Source organism: Scyliorhinus torazame, chromosome 14 (genome assembly GCF_047496885.1).
Source record: "Scyliorhinus torazame isolate Kashiwa2021f chromosome 14, sScyTor2.1, whole genome shotgun sequence".
Classification (NCBI taxonomy): Eukaryota; Metazoa; Chordata; class Chondrichthyes; order Carcharhiniformes; family Scyliorhinidae; genus Scyliorhinus; species Scyliorhinus torazame.
Genome location: NC_092720.1, coordinates 5,601,436 through 5,619,587, shown reverse-complemented (window position 1 = coordinate 5,619,587; position 18,152 = coordinate 5,601,436). Strand labels below are relative to the sequence as shown.

The following is an 18,152-nucleotide window of genomic DNA, read 5'->3' as shown; positions in this document are numbered from 1 at the left end:
GGCGTATGCCTTCTTGACTACCTTCTCCACCTGTGTTGTCCATTTCAATGACCTGTGGACCTGTACTCCTAGATCTCTTTGACTTTCAATACTCTTGAGGGTTCTACCATTCACTGTATATTCCCTACCTGCATTAGACCTTCCAAAATACATTACCTCACATTTATCCGGATTAAACTCCATCTGCCATCTCTCCGCCCAAGTCTCCAAACAATCTAGAGCCTGCTGTATCCGACGACAGTCCTCATCGCTATCCGCAATTCCACCAACCTTTGTGTCGTCTGCAAACTTACTAATCAGACCAGTTACATTTTCCTCCAAATCATTTATATATACTACAAAGAGCAAAGGTCCCAGCACTGATCCCTGTGGAACACCACTGGTCACAGCCCTCCAATGAGAAAAGCATCCTTCCATTGCTACTCTCTGCCTTCTATGGCCTAGCCAGTTCTGTATCCACCTTGCCAGCTCACCCCTGATCCCGTGTGACTTCACCTTTTGTACTAGTCTACCATGAGGGACCTTGTCAAAGGCCTTACTGAAGTCCAGATAGACAACATCCACTGCCCTACCTGCATCAATCATCTTAGTGACCTCCTCGAAAAACTCTATCAAGTTAGTGAGACACGACCTCCCCTTCACAAAACCGTGCTGCCTCTCACTAATACGTCCATTTGCTTCCAAATGGGAGTAGATCCTGTCTCGAAGAATTCTCTCCAGTAATTTCCCTACCACTGAAGTAAGGCTCACCGGCCTGTAGTATCCCGGGATTATCCTTGCTACCCTTCTTAAACAGAAGAACAACATTGGCTATTCTCCAGTCCTCCGGGACATCCCCTGAAGACAGCGAGGATCCAAAGATTTCTGTCAAGGCCTCAGCAATTTCCTCTCCAGCCTCCTTCAGTATTCTGGAGTAGATCCCATCAGGCCCCGGGGACTTATCTACCTTAATATTTTTTAAGACACCCAACACCTCGTCTTTTTGGATCTCAATGTGACCCAGGCTATCTACACACCCTTCTCCAGACTCAACGTCTACCAATTTGTTCTCTTTGGTGAATACTGATGCAAAGTATTCATTTAGTACCTCGCCCATTTCCTCTGGCTCCACACATAGATTCCCTTGCCTATCCTTCAGTGGGCCAACCCTTTCCCTGGCTACCCTCTTGCTTTTTATGTACGTGTAAAAAGCCTTGGGATTTTCCTTAACCCTATTTGCCAATGACTTTTCGTGACCCCTTCTAGCCCTCCTGACTCCTTGCTTAAGTTCCTTCCTACTTTCCTTATATTCCACGCAGGCCTCGTCTGTTCCCAGCCTTTTAGCCCTGACAAATGCCTCCTTTTTCTTTTTGACGAGGCCTACAATATCTCTCGTCATCCAAGGTTCCCGAAAATTGCCGTATTTATCCTTCTTCCTCACAGGAACATGCCGGTCCTGAATTCCTTTCAACTGCCACTTGAAAGCCTCCCACATGTCAGATGTTGATTTGCCCTCAAACATCCGCCCCCAATCTATGTTCTTCAGTTCCCGCCTAATATTGTTATAATTAGCCTTCCCCCAATTTAGCACATTCATCCTCGGACCACTCTTATCCTTGTCCACCAGTACTTTAAAACTTACTGAATTGTGGTCACTGTTACCGAAATGCTCCCCTACTGAAACATCTACCACCTGGCCGGGCTCATTCCCCAATACCAGGTCCAGTACCGCCCCTTCCCTAGTTGGACTGTCTACATATTGTTTTAAGAAGCCCTCCTGGATGCTCCTTACAAACTCCGCCCCGTCTAAGCCCCTGGCACTAAGTGAGTCCCAGTCAATATTGGGGAAGTTGAAGTCTCCCATCACCACAACCCTGTTGTTTTTACTCTTTTCCAAAATCTGGTCATGGGGACTACCAACCAGGAATATTTGGAGGTGGTGTTGCAGTGTTTTTCAAAGAATGGTACCTGCCTGCGCCGTGGGAAGTGTGTGTTCCATGTGAAGGAGGTGGTGTACCTGGGGTATCGGGCGGAACGTGACGCTTACACTCAGTGCAGGCCATCGGGAGATCCCTGGCCCAGAGGACACCACAGAACTTCGCTCGCTCTGGGATTGGTTACTTCTATGATTGGTTACAACTATGGAAATTTGTCCTGAATCTCTCGGCCACACTGGCTCCTCTACATCTGCTCTTTAAGAAACTCCAGGACTGGGTGTGGAGCGCTGCCTGGAAGCGGCTTTTCTGCGTGTCAAAAGATGATTGCCGTCCTCGGGGGTCGCTGACCCAGTATGATCCAGCCAAACCTTTGCACGTCACGTGTGATGCTGCCTCTTATACAGTTGGGGCCGTCCTGACCCATCAGAAGCCGGACGGCCGGGAACGGCGATTGCTTTTGTCTCTCGTAAACTGGCGGCGGCCAGATGTGAATCAGCGCAGATTGAGAGGAAGGGACTGGCAGTGGTCTTTGCGGTGAAAACGTTTCATCGATACGTCTACGGCCGCCGTGTTGCACCTCTCAGGAACACCACAAGCTCCTTTCAGCCTCACCCCTGGGAGTGGCCGGGTCAGCCTTGGGCTCGAGTATACACCGACTTTGATTTAACATAGATTAAAATAGAATTTACAGTGCAGAAGGAGGCCATTCGGCCCATCGAGACTGCACCGGCTCTTGGAAAGAGCACCCTACCCAAGGTCAACACCTCCATCCGATCCCCATAACCCAGTAACCCCACCCAACACTAAGGGCAATTTTGGACACTAAGGGCAATTTATCATGGCCAATCCTCCTAACCTGCACATCTTTGGACTGTGGGAGGAAACCGGCTTGGTTCCTAATCTCCTATAGGACAACACCACACATGGTGACTATGGTCACCCCGGCTGAGATGCTCACGGGCTGATGGCTTGACGCCAGTCTTGGCTTGCTGTTTCCCGATATCAGCATGATGGTGCACCACAATCAGCAGCTGCAAAGGAGACCTCCAGCTCACATTGACTACATCATTCCTCCCCACTCGGTGAAATATTTGGGGGTTTTGTGCTTGAAAAACAGACATGGTGCAGTTAAATTTCTAGACTGTAAATCTTCATCAGATACTGGTGACAATTCATTTAGAATTTAAAAATAAATTTGTGTCTGCTTTACATTTAAATCAATTCTCGAAGGCTCCCCCCCTCCCCACTGCCAAAAACCCTGGTATAATTTCCGTCTGATTCTGATACTTGTAATCCCCGCCCCGCTACAATATGGGACCCTCCTCGCAGCCCTCGTACCCCCCTCCCACCCTCCCTCACGATCAGGGACATCTCCAGAGGTTATTTCCCTGTCTCTCTGTCACACTTTCTCGCTCTCTTTTAGAAAGCAGTTCCTGCAATGAAATTCCCAGCTGGGAGTGAGCACAGTGCAAGGATTCCTCCTGCCTGGTACCACCATCTGGAAATGATTAATTGGCCTGACTTGCATCCATTTCTCGGAGTTGCTTTGCTTTGGGCTGAGTGGTGTATTTAACAAACTGCACAGAACCAGAAGCACTTTGTGGAGTGAGTGGGGGGGGTGGAAGCAATGATTGGGATATTGCTGATCACCCTGGCTATCTGTTTGTGTGGCTCTCTGGAGAATGGGGCTGTGTTAAAACCCTTTGACTTGCTGTATGAGGAAGGGACTCAGGCGTATTACAGAAATGACTGGCACAGTGTTATTTACTACATGGAAGAGGCAATTCACAGCTACACACAGCAGAGAAAGTTTAAAATCCAGTGCCGGCTGCAGTGTGCAGAGCAGCATGAGATGCAGGAAGCTGCCCAGCCCAATCTCCGCTTCTTTTCAGTGATTCTGAGACGGGCCCATTGTATCCAGCAGTGTGAGTCCCAGAGAATGGGTCCAGCTTCCATCTACAGGGTCAGTGAGGAGGTGCTGCAGGAATTCCAGAGGAGGACCGTCTACAACTACCTACAACTGGCCTATTATAAGGTACTGTTGGGGGTTGGGGGCTGGGTTGATTGGTGGGGGGGGTTGGGTTGGGTTGATTGGTGGGGGGGGTTGGGTTGATGGGGGTTGGTGGGGGGGGGGTTGGGTTGATGGGGGTTGGGTTGGGGGGGGCTTGGGTTGATGGGGGCTGGGGGGGGGGCTTGGGTTGATGGGGGTTGGGGGGGCTTGGGTTGATGGGGGTTGGGGGGGGGCTTGGGTTGATGGGGGTTGGGGGGGGGCTTGGGTTGATGGGGGTTGGGGGGGCTTGGGTTGATGGGGGTTGGGGGGGGCTTGGGTTGATGGGGGTTTGGGGGGGGGGCTTGGGTTGATGGGGGTTGGGTTGATGGGGGTTTGGGGGGGTTGGGGGATGGGTTGATTTGGGGGGGGTTGGGGGATGGGTTGATTTGGGGGGGGTTGGGGGATGGGTTGATTTGGGGGGGGTTGGGTTGATGGGGGGAGGGGGTTGGGGGCTGGGTTGATTTTGGGGGGGGTTGAGGGCTGGGTTGATGGGGGGAGGGGGTTTGGGGGCTAGGGTTGATGGGGGTGGGGGGCTGGGTTGATTTGGGGGGGTTGGGGGCTGGGTTGATTTTGGGGGGGTTGGGGGCTGGGTTGATTTTGGGGGGGTTGGGGGCTGGGTTGATTGGGGGGGCTGGGTTGATTGGGGGGGCTGGGTTGGTTGGGGGGGGAGATGTGTTGATGGTGGGGGGGTCTGGGGTCTGTGTTGATTTGGTGGTTTGCTGAGTTGATACGGGGGGGGGGTGTTGATGGTGGGGAAGAGTTGATGGGGTGGCTGGGTGGCTGGATTGAAGGGGGGGGGATGTGTTGCTGGAGGCAGGGGGAATGTGTTGTTGGGGGGGGGGCGCTGTGTGTTTGGGGCTGCGATGATGGGGGCTGGTATAGGATGTCACAAAAGCTGGGGCCGAAACCCTCCTGGGATCAGTCTCCCAGAATTATAAGTTTGTGGATTGGACGATGTTCTGTGTCCTGTAGTTGAGTTTGGCTTGTTTTCTATTTGTCTATTTCTGAGCTTCCTGCATGTATTTAAAGTGTTTTTTATTTATCAGTTTCCACTTTTAGCCTGTGTGTAATTATAGGATAGCAGGAGTCCGAGGTTACACAGTCTGGGATATTGCACAGTCTGTCTGGACTAAGGGTCACTGTAGACCATTTCCCAGGTGAATAATGTGGTCTGCCCTCTGGATCCCGGAGCACCCAGGCAGGAGGCATTTTGACCCCGGTGACGTGGGCTCGGGGAGACAAATCCATGAGCTCTGGAGCTTCTCCTGATTGTGGCCCCATATCTCTCATTGTTGGCACCGAGTTATTGACTGATTAAATATACATTATCTGTCTTTAATATGAAGAGCAGCAATGATGTAATGCAGTGTTAGCTTGTGTGGATTCAATCCCACCCTGGCTATTAAACAAACCAGAGAGTTGGTGAGTTTGATAGGAAGCTATCCTGTTTATTTGTAATCCAGTGCTGATAATAACATTGATTTGCTTCCTGTCTTTATTAATCTTGCACCATATGGACACAGTGACAAAAAACTCAATTTGGGGGCAAGATTCAAAACTTGCAGCCCAGTTTACAATAACACCTTTTGGATTTAGTTGCATGTTGTGCCGAGTTGCTGTGTGTGGGAGGGACTGCCCATCTCCATGCTGCCGTTTGCACTGTCCATTGTTGGAGGAAATTTGGGGACTGTCCCATTCACCTGCTGCTGCTTTCTGCACTCTCGGCACTCGCCTCACTAATTCCATGTCACTATCAGCTAAGTCCCAGTTCCCCAGGAGTAGCTCGCGCTGCAGCCACAGATGATAACTGGGCCAGGACTTCCCCGGCTTGGGTCACTGTGCGGAGTCTGCACGTTCTCCCCGTGTCTGCGTGGGTTTCCTCCGGGTGCTCCGGTTTCCTCCCACAATCCAAAGAGGTGCAGGTTCAGTGGTTGGCAATGTTAACTTGAGCAGTGATTGGACAGTCTTTTATTGGGTTTCCCCAGCAGATTGCATTCAAGGGAAGTTTTGTAACTTCAAGGGAAGATGACATGAGAGCTTCAAAGTAAAGCCGTCAGCAGTGCACTCGCATCTCCAGATCTGTACATACCTTATAACCAGTTCATTTCCTTTTCACACATAAGGAGATTGCTAGACAACCTTGATAAACCAATCGACATGGAGAGGAACATAATTATCCCGTGTGGGAGAGACCATATTGGTGATTGAGAAGCAGCTCTGCCGGTCCTGAAATCGCTCTCCTCCTGTCAGTCCCCACTCTCGGCCAATGACCGTTTAGCTGACAGTTAAAGGCCTGTCTTTAAAATAAGCCTGCAGTTGCTGAGAGCAGGGAGGACCTTTGGGCAGCTATTGGTTCACTGGCCTTGCTGTCAATTTCACTGCAATGACTACACTTCAAGAGTTGCCCAAGTGCTGTGGATGTGAAGATAACTTCAACTGAAGAAGATCCTTCCAGCCTGGAGAAGTCCTTCTCCTGCCTGAATGCATGATATTATTCAATCTCATTACTTTGTACAAGGGGTGTAATTGGGTTCTATTTGGTCAGTGACTTGAGTGAGGTGCACAAAATGATGAGGGCAAGACATTGAGTGGAAAGGATGAGCCTGTTTCACTTGGCGGAGAATTCTCTTTTTAAACATATTTCCAGTTAAGGGGCAATTTAGCGCGGCCAATCCACCTACCCTGCTCATCTTTGGGTTGTGGGGGTGAAACCCACGCAAACACTGGGAGAATGGGCAAACTCCACACAGACGGGGACTCAGAGCCGGGATTCGAACCTGGGACCTCGATGCCGTGAGGCAGCAGTGCTAACCACTGCGCCACCCCATTGGCGGAAAATTCTAGAACCAGTGACAGAGATTCAAAATAAGTAGCAGAAAATGTCGAGGGGATATGAGAAGATCTTTTTTACGCAGAGGGTAGAGGGAGTCTGGAATTCTCTGCCCGAGTTGGTGGTGGAGGCAGAAGACTACCTGGATCTGCACCTTGCGTGCTGTAAGATAGGGCCGGGTGCAGGAAGGTGGGATTAGAAAGGGCACCTCGCTGTACTCTGGCTAGCACGGACAAGGTGGACCAAATGGCTTCCTTCTGTGCTGTAACTTTTCTGTGATTCTAATTACACAGGATAGAAAGATCAAATAACTCCTTGAGCAGCAAAGTGGAATGATTGAACAACAGGAGTCTTCACTGCCAGTCGGAGCTCTCTGGTGTCTGTGTGATACAAAATGCAAGAAGACAAGGACTGATTCACAATTGTAGCTGATGTGTGGACACTCTGCTGATTGCTGCTTCTCGCTGTAATACATTTACAATATGGAGTGAGGTGGTGTGGTGGAGAGTGCCTATCGAACCTCGCTACTGCCCCAGGAGGTTTGGGGCATTGTTTTAAAAGTAATTTACGGGATGTGGGCGTCACTAGTTAGGCCAGCATTAGGCGGCACGGTAGCACAGTGGTTAGCACCGTTGCTTCACAGCGCCAGGGTTCCGAGTTCGATTCCCGCTTGATTCACTGTCTGTGCGGAGTCTGCACGCTCTCCGTGTCTGCGTGGGTTTCCTCCGGGTGCTCCGGTTTCCTCCCACAAGCCCAAAAGACGTGCTGTTAGGTAATTTAGACATTCTGAATTCTCCCTCTGTGACCCGAACAGGCGCTGGAATGTGGCGACGAGGGGATTTTCACAGTAACTTCATTGCAGTGTTAATATAAGCCCACTTGTGACAATAAAGATTATTATTATTATTGTCCATCCCTAGTTGCCCTTCAGGCAGTAGTGGTGAGCTGCCTTCTTGTACTGCGGCACCCCTTGAGGTGCAGTACACCCACTGTGCTGTTAGGGAGGAAGTTGCAGGATATTGACCCAGTGACCGTGAGGAACGGCGATATATTTCCAGGTCAGGATAGTGAATCAGGGTAGTGAGTGACTTGGAGGGGAACCTCCAGGAGGTGGGGGTTCCCAGGTATCTGCTGTTCTTGTCCTTCTAGATGGTAGTGGTCGTGGGTTTGGAAGGTGCTGTCTAAGGATCCTTGGTGAGTTACTGCGGTGCATCTTGTAGATGGTACACACGGCTGCCACTGTTTGTGGGTGGTGGAGTGAGTGAATGTTTGTGGATGGGGTGCCAGTCAAACTGGGTGCTTTGTCCTGGATGCTATTGAATTTCTTTTATAATCCTACACTATCTGTAGATAGAAGAGCTTTGACCGAATGCCCAGGAAATAGCCACTGAAGTACTAAACATCAAACGTGTTCTTGAAGTGCTCTGATGTGAAGCGGAGTGGGTGGAATACAGGATAGTGAAGCGTCTGTGGGGAGATGTGTTGTGTTAATGTCATTGGATCAGTAATCCAGAGGCCCGGACTAAAGCCCTGGGACACGAGCTGATATCTGGAATACAAAGCTTGTCTCTGTAATAGTGACCATGAAGCTATCAGCGATTGGCATAAGAACACATCTGGTCACCAAATGTCCTTTAGGGATGGAAATCCTTAAATTCTGGAAAAGTCCCAGACGATTGGAAAACTGCAAATGTTAAGTACGTAATGGTCGGTTAGTTGAACTTCTGCCATTGGGAAAATGTTAATCTTTATTATTGTCACAGGTAGGCTTACATTAACACTGCAATGAAGTTCCTGTGAAAAGCCCCTAGTCACCACATTCCGACACCTGCTCGGGTACACAGGGAGAATTCAGAATGTCTAAATTACCGAACAAGTACGTCTTTCGGGAGGAAACCGGAGCATGTAATCCTGTGTTGGCAAGGGGATTATATGGGCTATTGTGATGTGTGGGACAATGGTTGAGATGGAGGGAATGAGGGCCTATTGGGGGGTGAGTGGGGGTGAGGTGTTTAAGGAGTTAATCAAACGCACTACTGGTGCGCAGTCTCTGAGCAGTGAGGCGGGAGTGTTAAACAGCCCAACTCTGCATTCAGCAACCCCACGGTTTCCAAGTGTGGAGAGTTCAATTCCAGCATCCCCCGGCCCACACAGAAAGTGAAACATTATATGAGGCACTATCTCCACCACTCCCTGCCCTGACTTCCATCGAGAACAATGGAGAATGATCAATATGGGCTGCTCACTCCGAGAGGCTGGGATATAAACTTCATTCTTCTAGCTGGTTGATGGTGGGAATTTAGTCTGATGAATTCCTAACAATCGATATAATGGTGTGTGTTGGGGTGTGAATGTGTGTGACTCCCCCCATCCCAGAATATCCTGCCAGGTGTCAATCCGGAATTTGGATTTCCATTCACTACAACTGCCCGGTATTCAATACTGGACACTTGTAGAATCCCTACAATGTGGAAGGAAGCCATTTGGCCCATAGAGTCTGCACCAACCTTCTGAAAGAGCACTCTACCCTATCCTCGTAACCCCACCTAACCTTTTGGTTACTCAAGGTAACTTAGCATGACCAATCCCCTGACCTGACATCTTTGAACGTCTGAACAAAAAAAAGGCAGAAATACCCCTACTGAGATGCAACCTTCTATCAGGCCAAAGCCCCCTGAGCTCAATGGCCCATTTTGGCTTCCAATGTCTTAATTGTAAAGGACATTGCTGCCAGGCTGGGACTGCTAGACTGGGACTGCAGCAGGTGGTGAGGGAACCAACAAGAGGGAAAAATGTACGTGGCCTTGTCCTCACTAACCTGCCTGCTGCAGATGCATCTGTCCATGATGGTATCCGGTAGGAGTGACCACCGCACAGTCACTGACTTCACATTGAGGATACCGTCTATCGTGTTGTGGTATTCCCATCATGCTAACTGGAACGGACTTAAATAGATCTAGCAGGCACTGTGGGCCCTGAGCAGCAGAATGGCACTAAACCACAATCTGTAACCTCCTGGCCCGGCATATCCCCCACTCCCCCATTACCACCCAGCCAGGGGACCGACCCTGGTTCAATGAAGAGTGCAGGAGGGGGTGCCAGGAGCAACATCAGGCAGACCGAACAATGAGGTGTCGACCTGGTGAAGCTACAACACGGGACTACTTAGTGTGCCAAACAGCAAGTAAGACACCGAGCTAAATATGTCATGGTGGCACAGTGGTTAGCTCTGCTGCCTCACAGCACCAGGGACCCGGCTTCAATTCCGGCCTTCGGTCACTGTGTGGAGTTTGTACTTTATCCCGGTGTCTGCGTGGGTTTCCTCCGGGTGCTCTGGTTTTCTCCCACATCCAAAGATGTGCAGGTCAGGTGGATTGGCCATGATAAATTGCCCCTTATGTGCAGGTTAGCTTACGAGGTCAGGGATAGGACCGGATGAACGGGGCAGTGCACATGGGTTGGTGCAAACTCGATGGGCCAAATTTCCTCCTTCTGCACTGTACTGATTCTATCTCACAACCAACAGATCAGATCTAAGCTCTAATCCTGCCACGTCCAGCCGTGAATGGTGGTGGACAATTAAACAACTCGCTGGAGGAGTAGGTTCCACAAATATTCCCACGGTAACCGATGAGGAGTCCTAAAAAAGGTAAGTTTAGGAAGTTTGGTTTCTTACTCCACACCGTGATGAAGAGAAGAGAAGACCTCGTCCCAGCTGGGAACATCGGAAGATCAGGGGCTGTTTAGCACAGGGCTGAATCGCTGGCTTTGAAAACAGACCAAGGCAGGCCAGCAGCACGGTTCAATTCCCGTAACAGCCTCCCCGAACAGGTGCCGGAATGTGGCGACTAGGGGCTTTTCACAGTAACTTCATTGAAGCCTACTTGTGACAATAAGTGATTTTCATTTCATTTCATGACACGAGCTCCCTTCAGGGCCAACTTTTAACTCGGGGAAATTAACGAGTCCCGTTGTTGGATCATTGCCCTCCTTAGCGGGTTAACTCGGATTCTACAAGACCCACAGGGAGTTCGATCGGGTTATCCCCATGGGTCTTGCAGCAGTCCCCACCCTCGGTGGTGGGGGAACCCAGTATATCTGTACAAAAGACAAGGCTGCAATCTTCAGCCAGAAATGCCGAGTGGATGATCCATCTTTGTGTGCTAAACCAGCCCCTGAGGGAGAGATTCTCCTCCCCTCAGTTTGTGTTCCTTCCTGCGTGTCCCAAACTCTGGTTGCAATAGGATGCCTTCAATTTATTTTTATGGTCCTCCAATGTTTTTTAAAAAAAACGCATTTTATTCAAACCTGTATCAAAGTAGGTTACAGCCTGGCTAAGACCGCGAACACTCCCGCCCAGAGTCTTCACAATTTTTCACAACCCCAAAACATGTGCACATGATTCGTTGGCCCCCGCCCGCACCTCTCACACTCATCTGCTACCCCCTGAAAGAACCCACTCATTCTCGCCCAAGTCATATGCACCCTGTGCACCACCTTAAACTGTATCAGGCTCATCCTTGCACAAGAGGAGGTCCGTTTACCCTTCTCAGTGCCTCACTCCATACTTCCCAATTGATCTCCATTCCCAACTCCACTTCCCATTTCTCTTTGATCTTCACCACCCGCATGCCTCCCTGCTTCCCCAGCCACTTGTGTATATATCCCCAATTCTTCCCTCCTCTTCCACATCCGCAAGCAGCAGTCGCTCCAGCAGGGTGTATCCCGGCAATCTAGGGAACCCCCTCCAGACAATGTTTTTAAATGCGTTGTTTAAAACCCTTGCTGGTGTTGGGTAATCGATCAAATGCTCAGAACCGTATTTTTTATTCTCCTGATTTGCGGAGGAGGATGTCATTGCTGGTGACGTTGGTCTCCGTCTCCAACGCCAACAGGTCTGAGAAAGGATCAGATCTGGACACCTAAACTGGGGTTTCCTGGCTGGGGCACTGTGTGCTCGGGAATTGTACCTTGCTGTAGCCCGCTGAAAGAGACACCACGTGTAATATTAACTGTAACCTGAAACACACTGGCCGGGATTCTCCGATCCCGTGTCGGGTCAGACAATCGCGCAGGGGGGGGGGGGGGGGGGGGGGGGGGGGGCGGGAATCGCGCCACGCCGCTCTGCCGGCGGGCCGCCGATTTTCCGGCGCCCATGGGGTCTCCGCCGCGCCAGTTGGGGGTCGTTGAAAGCGCCCCCCCCCCCCTCCCCCTGGCGAATCTCCGCGCCTCGACGGGCCGAGTTTGGCCAAGTCCCGCCGGCATAGGTTACGTATGGTCCTACCCGGCGTGGCTGCGGGGGCCTTCCTGGTGGGGGGGGCGAGGAGATCCGACTCCGGGGGTGGGTGGGTGGGGGCCTCCACGGTGGCCACGCCCGCCATCGGGGCCTACCGATCGACGGGCGGGCTAATTCAATGGGGGGCCTATGTTCCTCCGCGCTGGGCTCCTGTAGGGCTCCACCATATTGCCTGGGGGCCGGCGCTGAGACGGGAATCCACATGCATGCGCGGACTCGCACCGGCCGTGGTGCGACGGCTTTCGAGCGCCAGAGCAGCGGACACTAGCTCTGTACTAGTCCCCTAGAAAGGGGTGAGTATCTGGCCTGGAGGCCCGTTGACGCCGGAGTCGCTCGCGCGATTTTGACGCCGGTGTCAGAACTTGGCCGCGGGATCGGAGAATCCCGGCCAATAGATTAATGTTTAGAATTGAACGAGTCACCCAGAGAAGTTGGAAAAGAGGAAGGAATGACAGGCGAGCTTTGACCGACTATCTACCAGGAAGACTGTGCGCCAACTGAGGCGAGGAAGGGGTACAGTTTACGAGCATGGAGATCAGGCATGTTAGCAGGTCAGCTCCGGAGGGAGGCAGCGGTAAGGGAAATTGTTCAGGTGCGGGACAGGACAGGGAAGTCGGTGGTGGCTGCGGATCTGATTAACAAGGTCTTTGAGGAATTTTATGAGAGGTTGTACAGGTCAGAGCTACCTGGGGGAGGCCGGGAGATGCAGGAATTTCTAGCTGGGCTGGAGTACCCAAGGTTAGGGCAGGGGGCCAGGGCTACATTAGAGGGGGCGATAGTAGACCAGGAGATAAAAGATGCGAATGGAAGGCTGCATTCGGGGAAGGTGGCAGGGCCGGATGGGTTTCCAGTGGAATAGAACAAAGAACAAAGAACAAAGAAATGTACAGCACAGGAACAGGCCCTTCGGCCCTCCAAGCCCGTGCCGACCATACTGCCCGACTAAACTACAATCTTCTACACTTCCTGGGTCCGTATCCTTCTATTCCCATCCTATTCATATATTTGTCAAGATGCCCCTTAAATGTCCCTATCGTCCCTGCCTCCACTACCTCCTCCGGTAGTGAGTTCCAGGCACCCACTACCCTCTGCGTAAAAAACTTGCCTCGTACATCTACTCTAAACTTTGCCCCTCTCACCTTAAACCTATGCCCCCTAGTAATTGACCCCTCTACCCTGGGGAAAAGCCTCTGACTATCCACTCTGTCTATGCCCCTCATAATTTTGTATACCTCTATCAGGTCGCCCCTCAACCTCCTTCGTTCCAGTGAGAACAAACCGAGTTTATTCAATCGCTCCTCATAGCTTATGCCCTCCATACCAGGCAACATTCTGGTAAATCTCTTCTGCACCCTCTCTAAAGCCTCCACATCCTTCTGGTAGTGTGGCGACCAGAATTGAACACTATACTCCAAGTGTGGCCTAACTAAGGTTCTATACAGCTGCAACATGACTTGCCAATTCTTATACTCAATGCCCCGGCCAATGAAGGCAAGCATGCCGTATGCCTTCTTGACTACCTTCTCCACCTGTGTAGCCCCTTTCAGTGATCTGTGGACCTGTACTCCTAGATCTCTTTGACTTTCAATACTCTTGAGGGTTCTACCATTCACTGTATATTCCCTACCTGCATTAGCCCTTCCAAAATGCATTACCTCACATTTGTCCAGGTTAAACTCCATCTGCCATCTCTCCGCCCAAGTCTCCAGACAATCTAAATCCTGCTGTATCCTCAGACAGTCCTCATCGCTATCCGCAATTCCACCAACCTTTGTGTCGTCTGCAAACTTACTAATCAGACCAGTTACATTTTCCTCCAAATCATTTATATATACTACAAAGAGCAAAGGTCCCAGCACTGATCCCTGTGGAACACCACTGGTCACAGCCCTCCAATTAGAAAAGCATCCCTCCATTGCTACCCTCTGCCTTCTATGGCCTAGCCAGTTCTGTATCCACCTTGCCAGTTCACCCCTGATCCCGTGTGACTTCACCTTTTGTACTAGTCTACCATGAGGGACCTTGTCAAAGGCCTTACTGAAGTCCATATAGACAACATCTACTGCCCTACCTGCATCAATCATCTTAGTGACCTCCTCGAAAAACTCTATCAAGTTAGTGAGACACGACCTCCCCTTCACAAAACCGTGCTGCCTCTCACTAATACGTCCATTTGCTTCCAAATGGGAGTAGATCCTGTCTCGAAGAATTCTCTCCAGTAATTTCCCTACCACTGAAGTAAGGCTCACCGGCCTGTAGTTCCCGGGATTATCCCTGCCACCCTTCTTAAACAGAGGAACAACATTGGCTATTCTCCAGTCCTCCGGGACATCCCCTGAAGACAGCGAGGATCCAAAGATTTCTGTCAAGGCCTCAGCAATTTCCTCTCCAGCCTCCTTCAGTATTCTGGGGTAGATCCCATCCGGCCCTGGGGACTTATCTACCTTAATATTTTTTAAGACACCCAACACCTCGTCTTTTTGGATCACAATGTGACCCAGGCTATCTACACCCCCTTCTCCAGACTCAACATCTACCAATTCCTTCTCTTTGGTGAATACTGATGCAAAGTATTCATTTAGTACCTCGCCCATTTCCTCTGGCTCCACACATAGATTCCCTTGCCTATCCTTCAGTGGGCCAACCCTTTCCCTGGCTACCCTCTTACTTTTTATGTAAGTGTAAAAAGCCTTGGGATTTTCCTTAACCCTATTTGCCAATGCCTTTTCATGACCCCTTCTAGCCCTCCTGACTCCTTGCTTAAGTTCCTTCCTACTTTCCTTATATGCCACACAGGCTTCGTCTGTTCCCAGCCTTTTAGCCCTGACAAATGCCTCCTTTTTCTTTTTGACGAGGCCTACAATATCACTCGTCATCCAAGGTTCCCGAAAATTGCCGTATTTATCTTTCTTCCTCACAGGAACATGCCTGTCCTGTATTCCTTTCAACTGACACTTGAAAGCCTCCCACATGTCAGATGTTGATTTGCCCTCAAACATCCGCCCCCAATCTATGTTCTTCAGTTCCCGCCTAATATTGTTATAATTAGCCTTCCCCCAATTTAGCACATTCATCCTCGGACCACTCTTATCCTTGTCCACCAGTACTTTAAAACTTACTGAATTGTGGTCACTGTTACCGAAATGCTCCCCTACTGAAACATCTACCACCTGGCCGGGCTCATTCCCCAATACCAGGTCCAGTACCGCCCCTTCCCTAGTTGGACTGTTTACATATTGTTTTAAGAAGCCCTCCTGGATGCTCCTTACAAACTCTGCCCCGTCTAAGCCCCTGGCACTAAGTGAGTCCCAGTCAATATTGGGGAAGTTGAAGTCTCCCATCACCACAACCCTGTTGTTTTTACTCTTTTCCAAAATCTGTCTACCTATCTGCTCCTCTATCTCCCGCTGGCTGTTGGGAGGCCTGTAGTATACCCCCAACATTGTGACTGCACCCTTCTTATTCCTGATCTCTACCCATATAGCCTCACTGCCCTCTGAGGTGTCCTCTCGCTGTATAGCTGTGATACTCTCCTGAACAAGTAGCGCAACTCCGCCTCCCCTTTTACATCCCCCTCTATCCCGCCTGAAACATCTAAATCCTGGAACGTTTAGCTGCCAATCCTGCCCTTCCCTCAACCAGGTCTCTGTAATGGCAACAACATCATAGTTCCAAGTAGTAATCCAAGCTCTAAGTTCATCTGCCTTACCCGTAATGCTCCTTGCATTAAAACATATGCACTTCAGGCCACCAGACCCGCTGTGTTCAGCAACTTCTCCCCGTCTGCGCTGCCTCAGAGCCACACTGTCCCTATTCCCTAGTTCTCCCTCAATGCTCTCACCTTCTGACCTATTGCTCCCGTGCCCACCCCCCTGCCATACTAGTTTAAACCCTCCCGTGTGACACTAGCAAACCTCGCGGCCAGGATATTTATGCCTCTCCGGTTTAGATGCAACCCGTCCATCTTATACAGGTCACACCTGCCCCGGAAGAGCTCCCAGTGGTCCAGATAACAGAAACCCTCCCTCCTACACCAGCTGTTTAGCCACGTGTTTGTCTGCTCTATCTTCCTATTTCTAGCCTCACTGGCACGTGGCACAGGGAGTAATCCCGAGATTACAACCCTCGAGGTCCTGTCTTTTAACTTTCTGCCTAGCTCCCTGAACTCCTGCTGCAGGACCTCATGCCCCTTCCTGCCTATGTCGTTAGTACCAATATGTACAACGACCTCTGCCTGTTTGCCCTCCCCCTTCAGGATCCCCTCTACCCGTTCGGAGACATCCTGGACCCTGGCACCAGGGAGGCAACATACCATCCTGGAGTCTCTTTCACGTCCACAGAAGCGCCTATCTGTGCCCCTGACTATAGAGTCCCCTATAACTATTACTCTTCTGCGCTTTGACCCTCCCTTCTGAACATCAGAGCCAGCCGTGGTGCCACTGCTCTGGCTGCTGCTGTTTTCCCCTGATAGGCTATCCCCCCCGACAGTATCCAAAGGGGTATATCTGTTCGAGAGGGGGACAACCACAGGGGATTCCTGCACTGACTGCCTGCCCTTTCTGGTGGTCACCCATTTCTCTGCCTGCACCTTGGGTGTGACCACACTTACATAACTGCGATCTATGACGCTTTCCGCCACCTGCATGCTCCTAAGTGCATCCAATTGCTGCTCCAACCGAACCATGCGGTCTGTGAGGAGCTGCAGTTGGGTGCACTTTCTGCAGATGAAGCCATCCGGGACACTGGAAGCCTCCCGGACCTGCCACATCTCACAGTCAGAGCACAGCACCCCTCTAACTGACATTGCGTCAATTAATTAAAATTAAAATTTGTCTGGAATATTATACAAATTCAAGGATAAGCTGGTACCGCTGATGGTGGAGAAGTTTGAGGAGGCGATAGGGAAGGGGGTGTTACCACAAACTTTGGGGCAGGCATCGATTTCCCTGTTGCTTAAAAAAGATAAGGATCCGACGGAGTGTGGGTCGTATAGGCCCATATCACTTTTAAACGTGGACGCAAAGATATTGGCGAAGGTACTGGCGGGTAGGCTCGAGGAGTGCCTCCCGAAGGTGATAGGTGAAGATCAGACGGGGTTCGTGAGAGGGAGGCAGCTCTGTCGAACATTGGGATGTTATTGAACGTCGTTATGGCACCGGCGGAGGGGAAGGATACAGAGGTGGTTGTGGCATTGGACGCTGAGAAGGCATTTGACCAGGTAGAATGGGGATACTTGATGGCAGTTCTGCAGCGGTTTGGAATAGGACCCTGATTTGTGGACTGGGTAAAGCTACTATATAAGGAGCCGAGGGCCAGTGTCCGCACAAATAACATCAGCTCAGAATCCTCTCCACCGTGGGACTAGGCAGGGATGTCCTATGTGCTTCTGCTGTTTGCACTCGTGATCGCATTGGGGGTACTGAAAGGAATAGTGCGGGGGGTGGGGGACAGAGCATAGTGTCCTTATACGCCGATTACTTGCTGTTATACGTGGTGGTGCCGATAGGGGGAATGTTGGAGCTGCTTCGGGTGTTTGGGTCTTTCTCGGGGTACAAACTAAATCTAGACAAGAGTGAGTATTTTGTGGTGTCTCAGCTGTGGGTGGGGGCAGGGGTGGGGGGGGGGGTGCCATTCTGTAAGGCAGGGACTCACTTTAGATACCTGGGGGTGCAGGTTGCTCGAGATTGGGGGGGTGGGGGGGCTCCGCAGGTACAACATTTCTAGTTTGGTGGGGCGAGTGAAAGCGGATCTGGCAAGGTGGGGCGGTCTCCCTCTGTCACTGGCAGGTCGGGTACAGGCGTTAAAATGAACGAGTTGCCGTGATTTCTGTTTATTTTTCAATGCCTGCCGATTTTTCCTGCCAAAGGCTTTTTTCAGAGAGATTGAGGGAAGGATTACTTCGTTCATATGGGGAGGGAAGGTGGCCAGAGTTAGAAAGGTGCAAAGGGGAAGGCAGGCAGGGGGTTTGGGTCTCCCGAACCTGTTGTACTACTACTGGGCGGCGAATGTGGAGAAGGTGCGGAGCTGGGTCAGAGGGGTTGATTCCCAGTGGGTCAGAAT

At 50.8% G+C, this 18,152-nt stretch overlaps 1 protein-coding gene across 2 annotated transcripts in view; it reads left to right on the top strand.

Annotated features, from left to right (window-relative positions):
• Positions 1-3,346: 3,346 nt before the first annotated feature.
• p3h2 (prolyl 3-hydroxylase 2) overlaps positions 3,347-18,152 on the top strand; it is a 290,038-nt gene continuing 275,232 nt past the window's right edge. The window contains exon 1 of one of the 2 annotated variants that reach the window (XM_072473641.1): positions 3,347-3,951. In XM_072473641.1, the coding sequence (XP_072329742.1) occupies positions 3,544-3,951 (408 nt within the window). In that variant the 5' untranslated portion in view covers positions 3,347-3,543. The remainder of the gene's footprint in view (positions 3,952-18,152) is intronic. The other variant, XM_072473639.1, reaches the window with a different exon arrangement.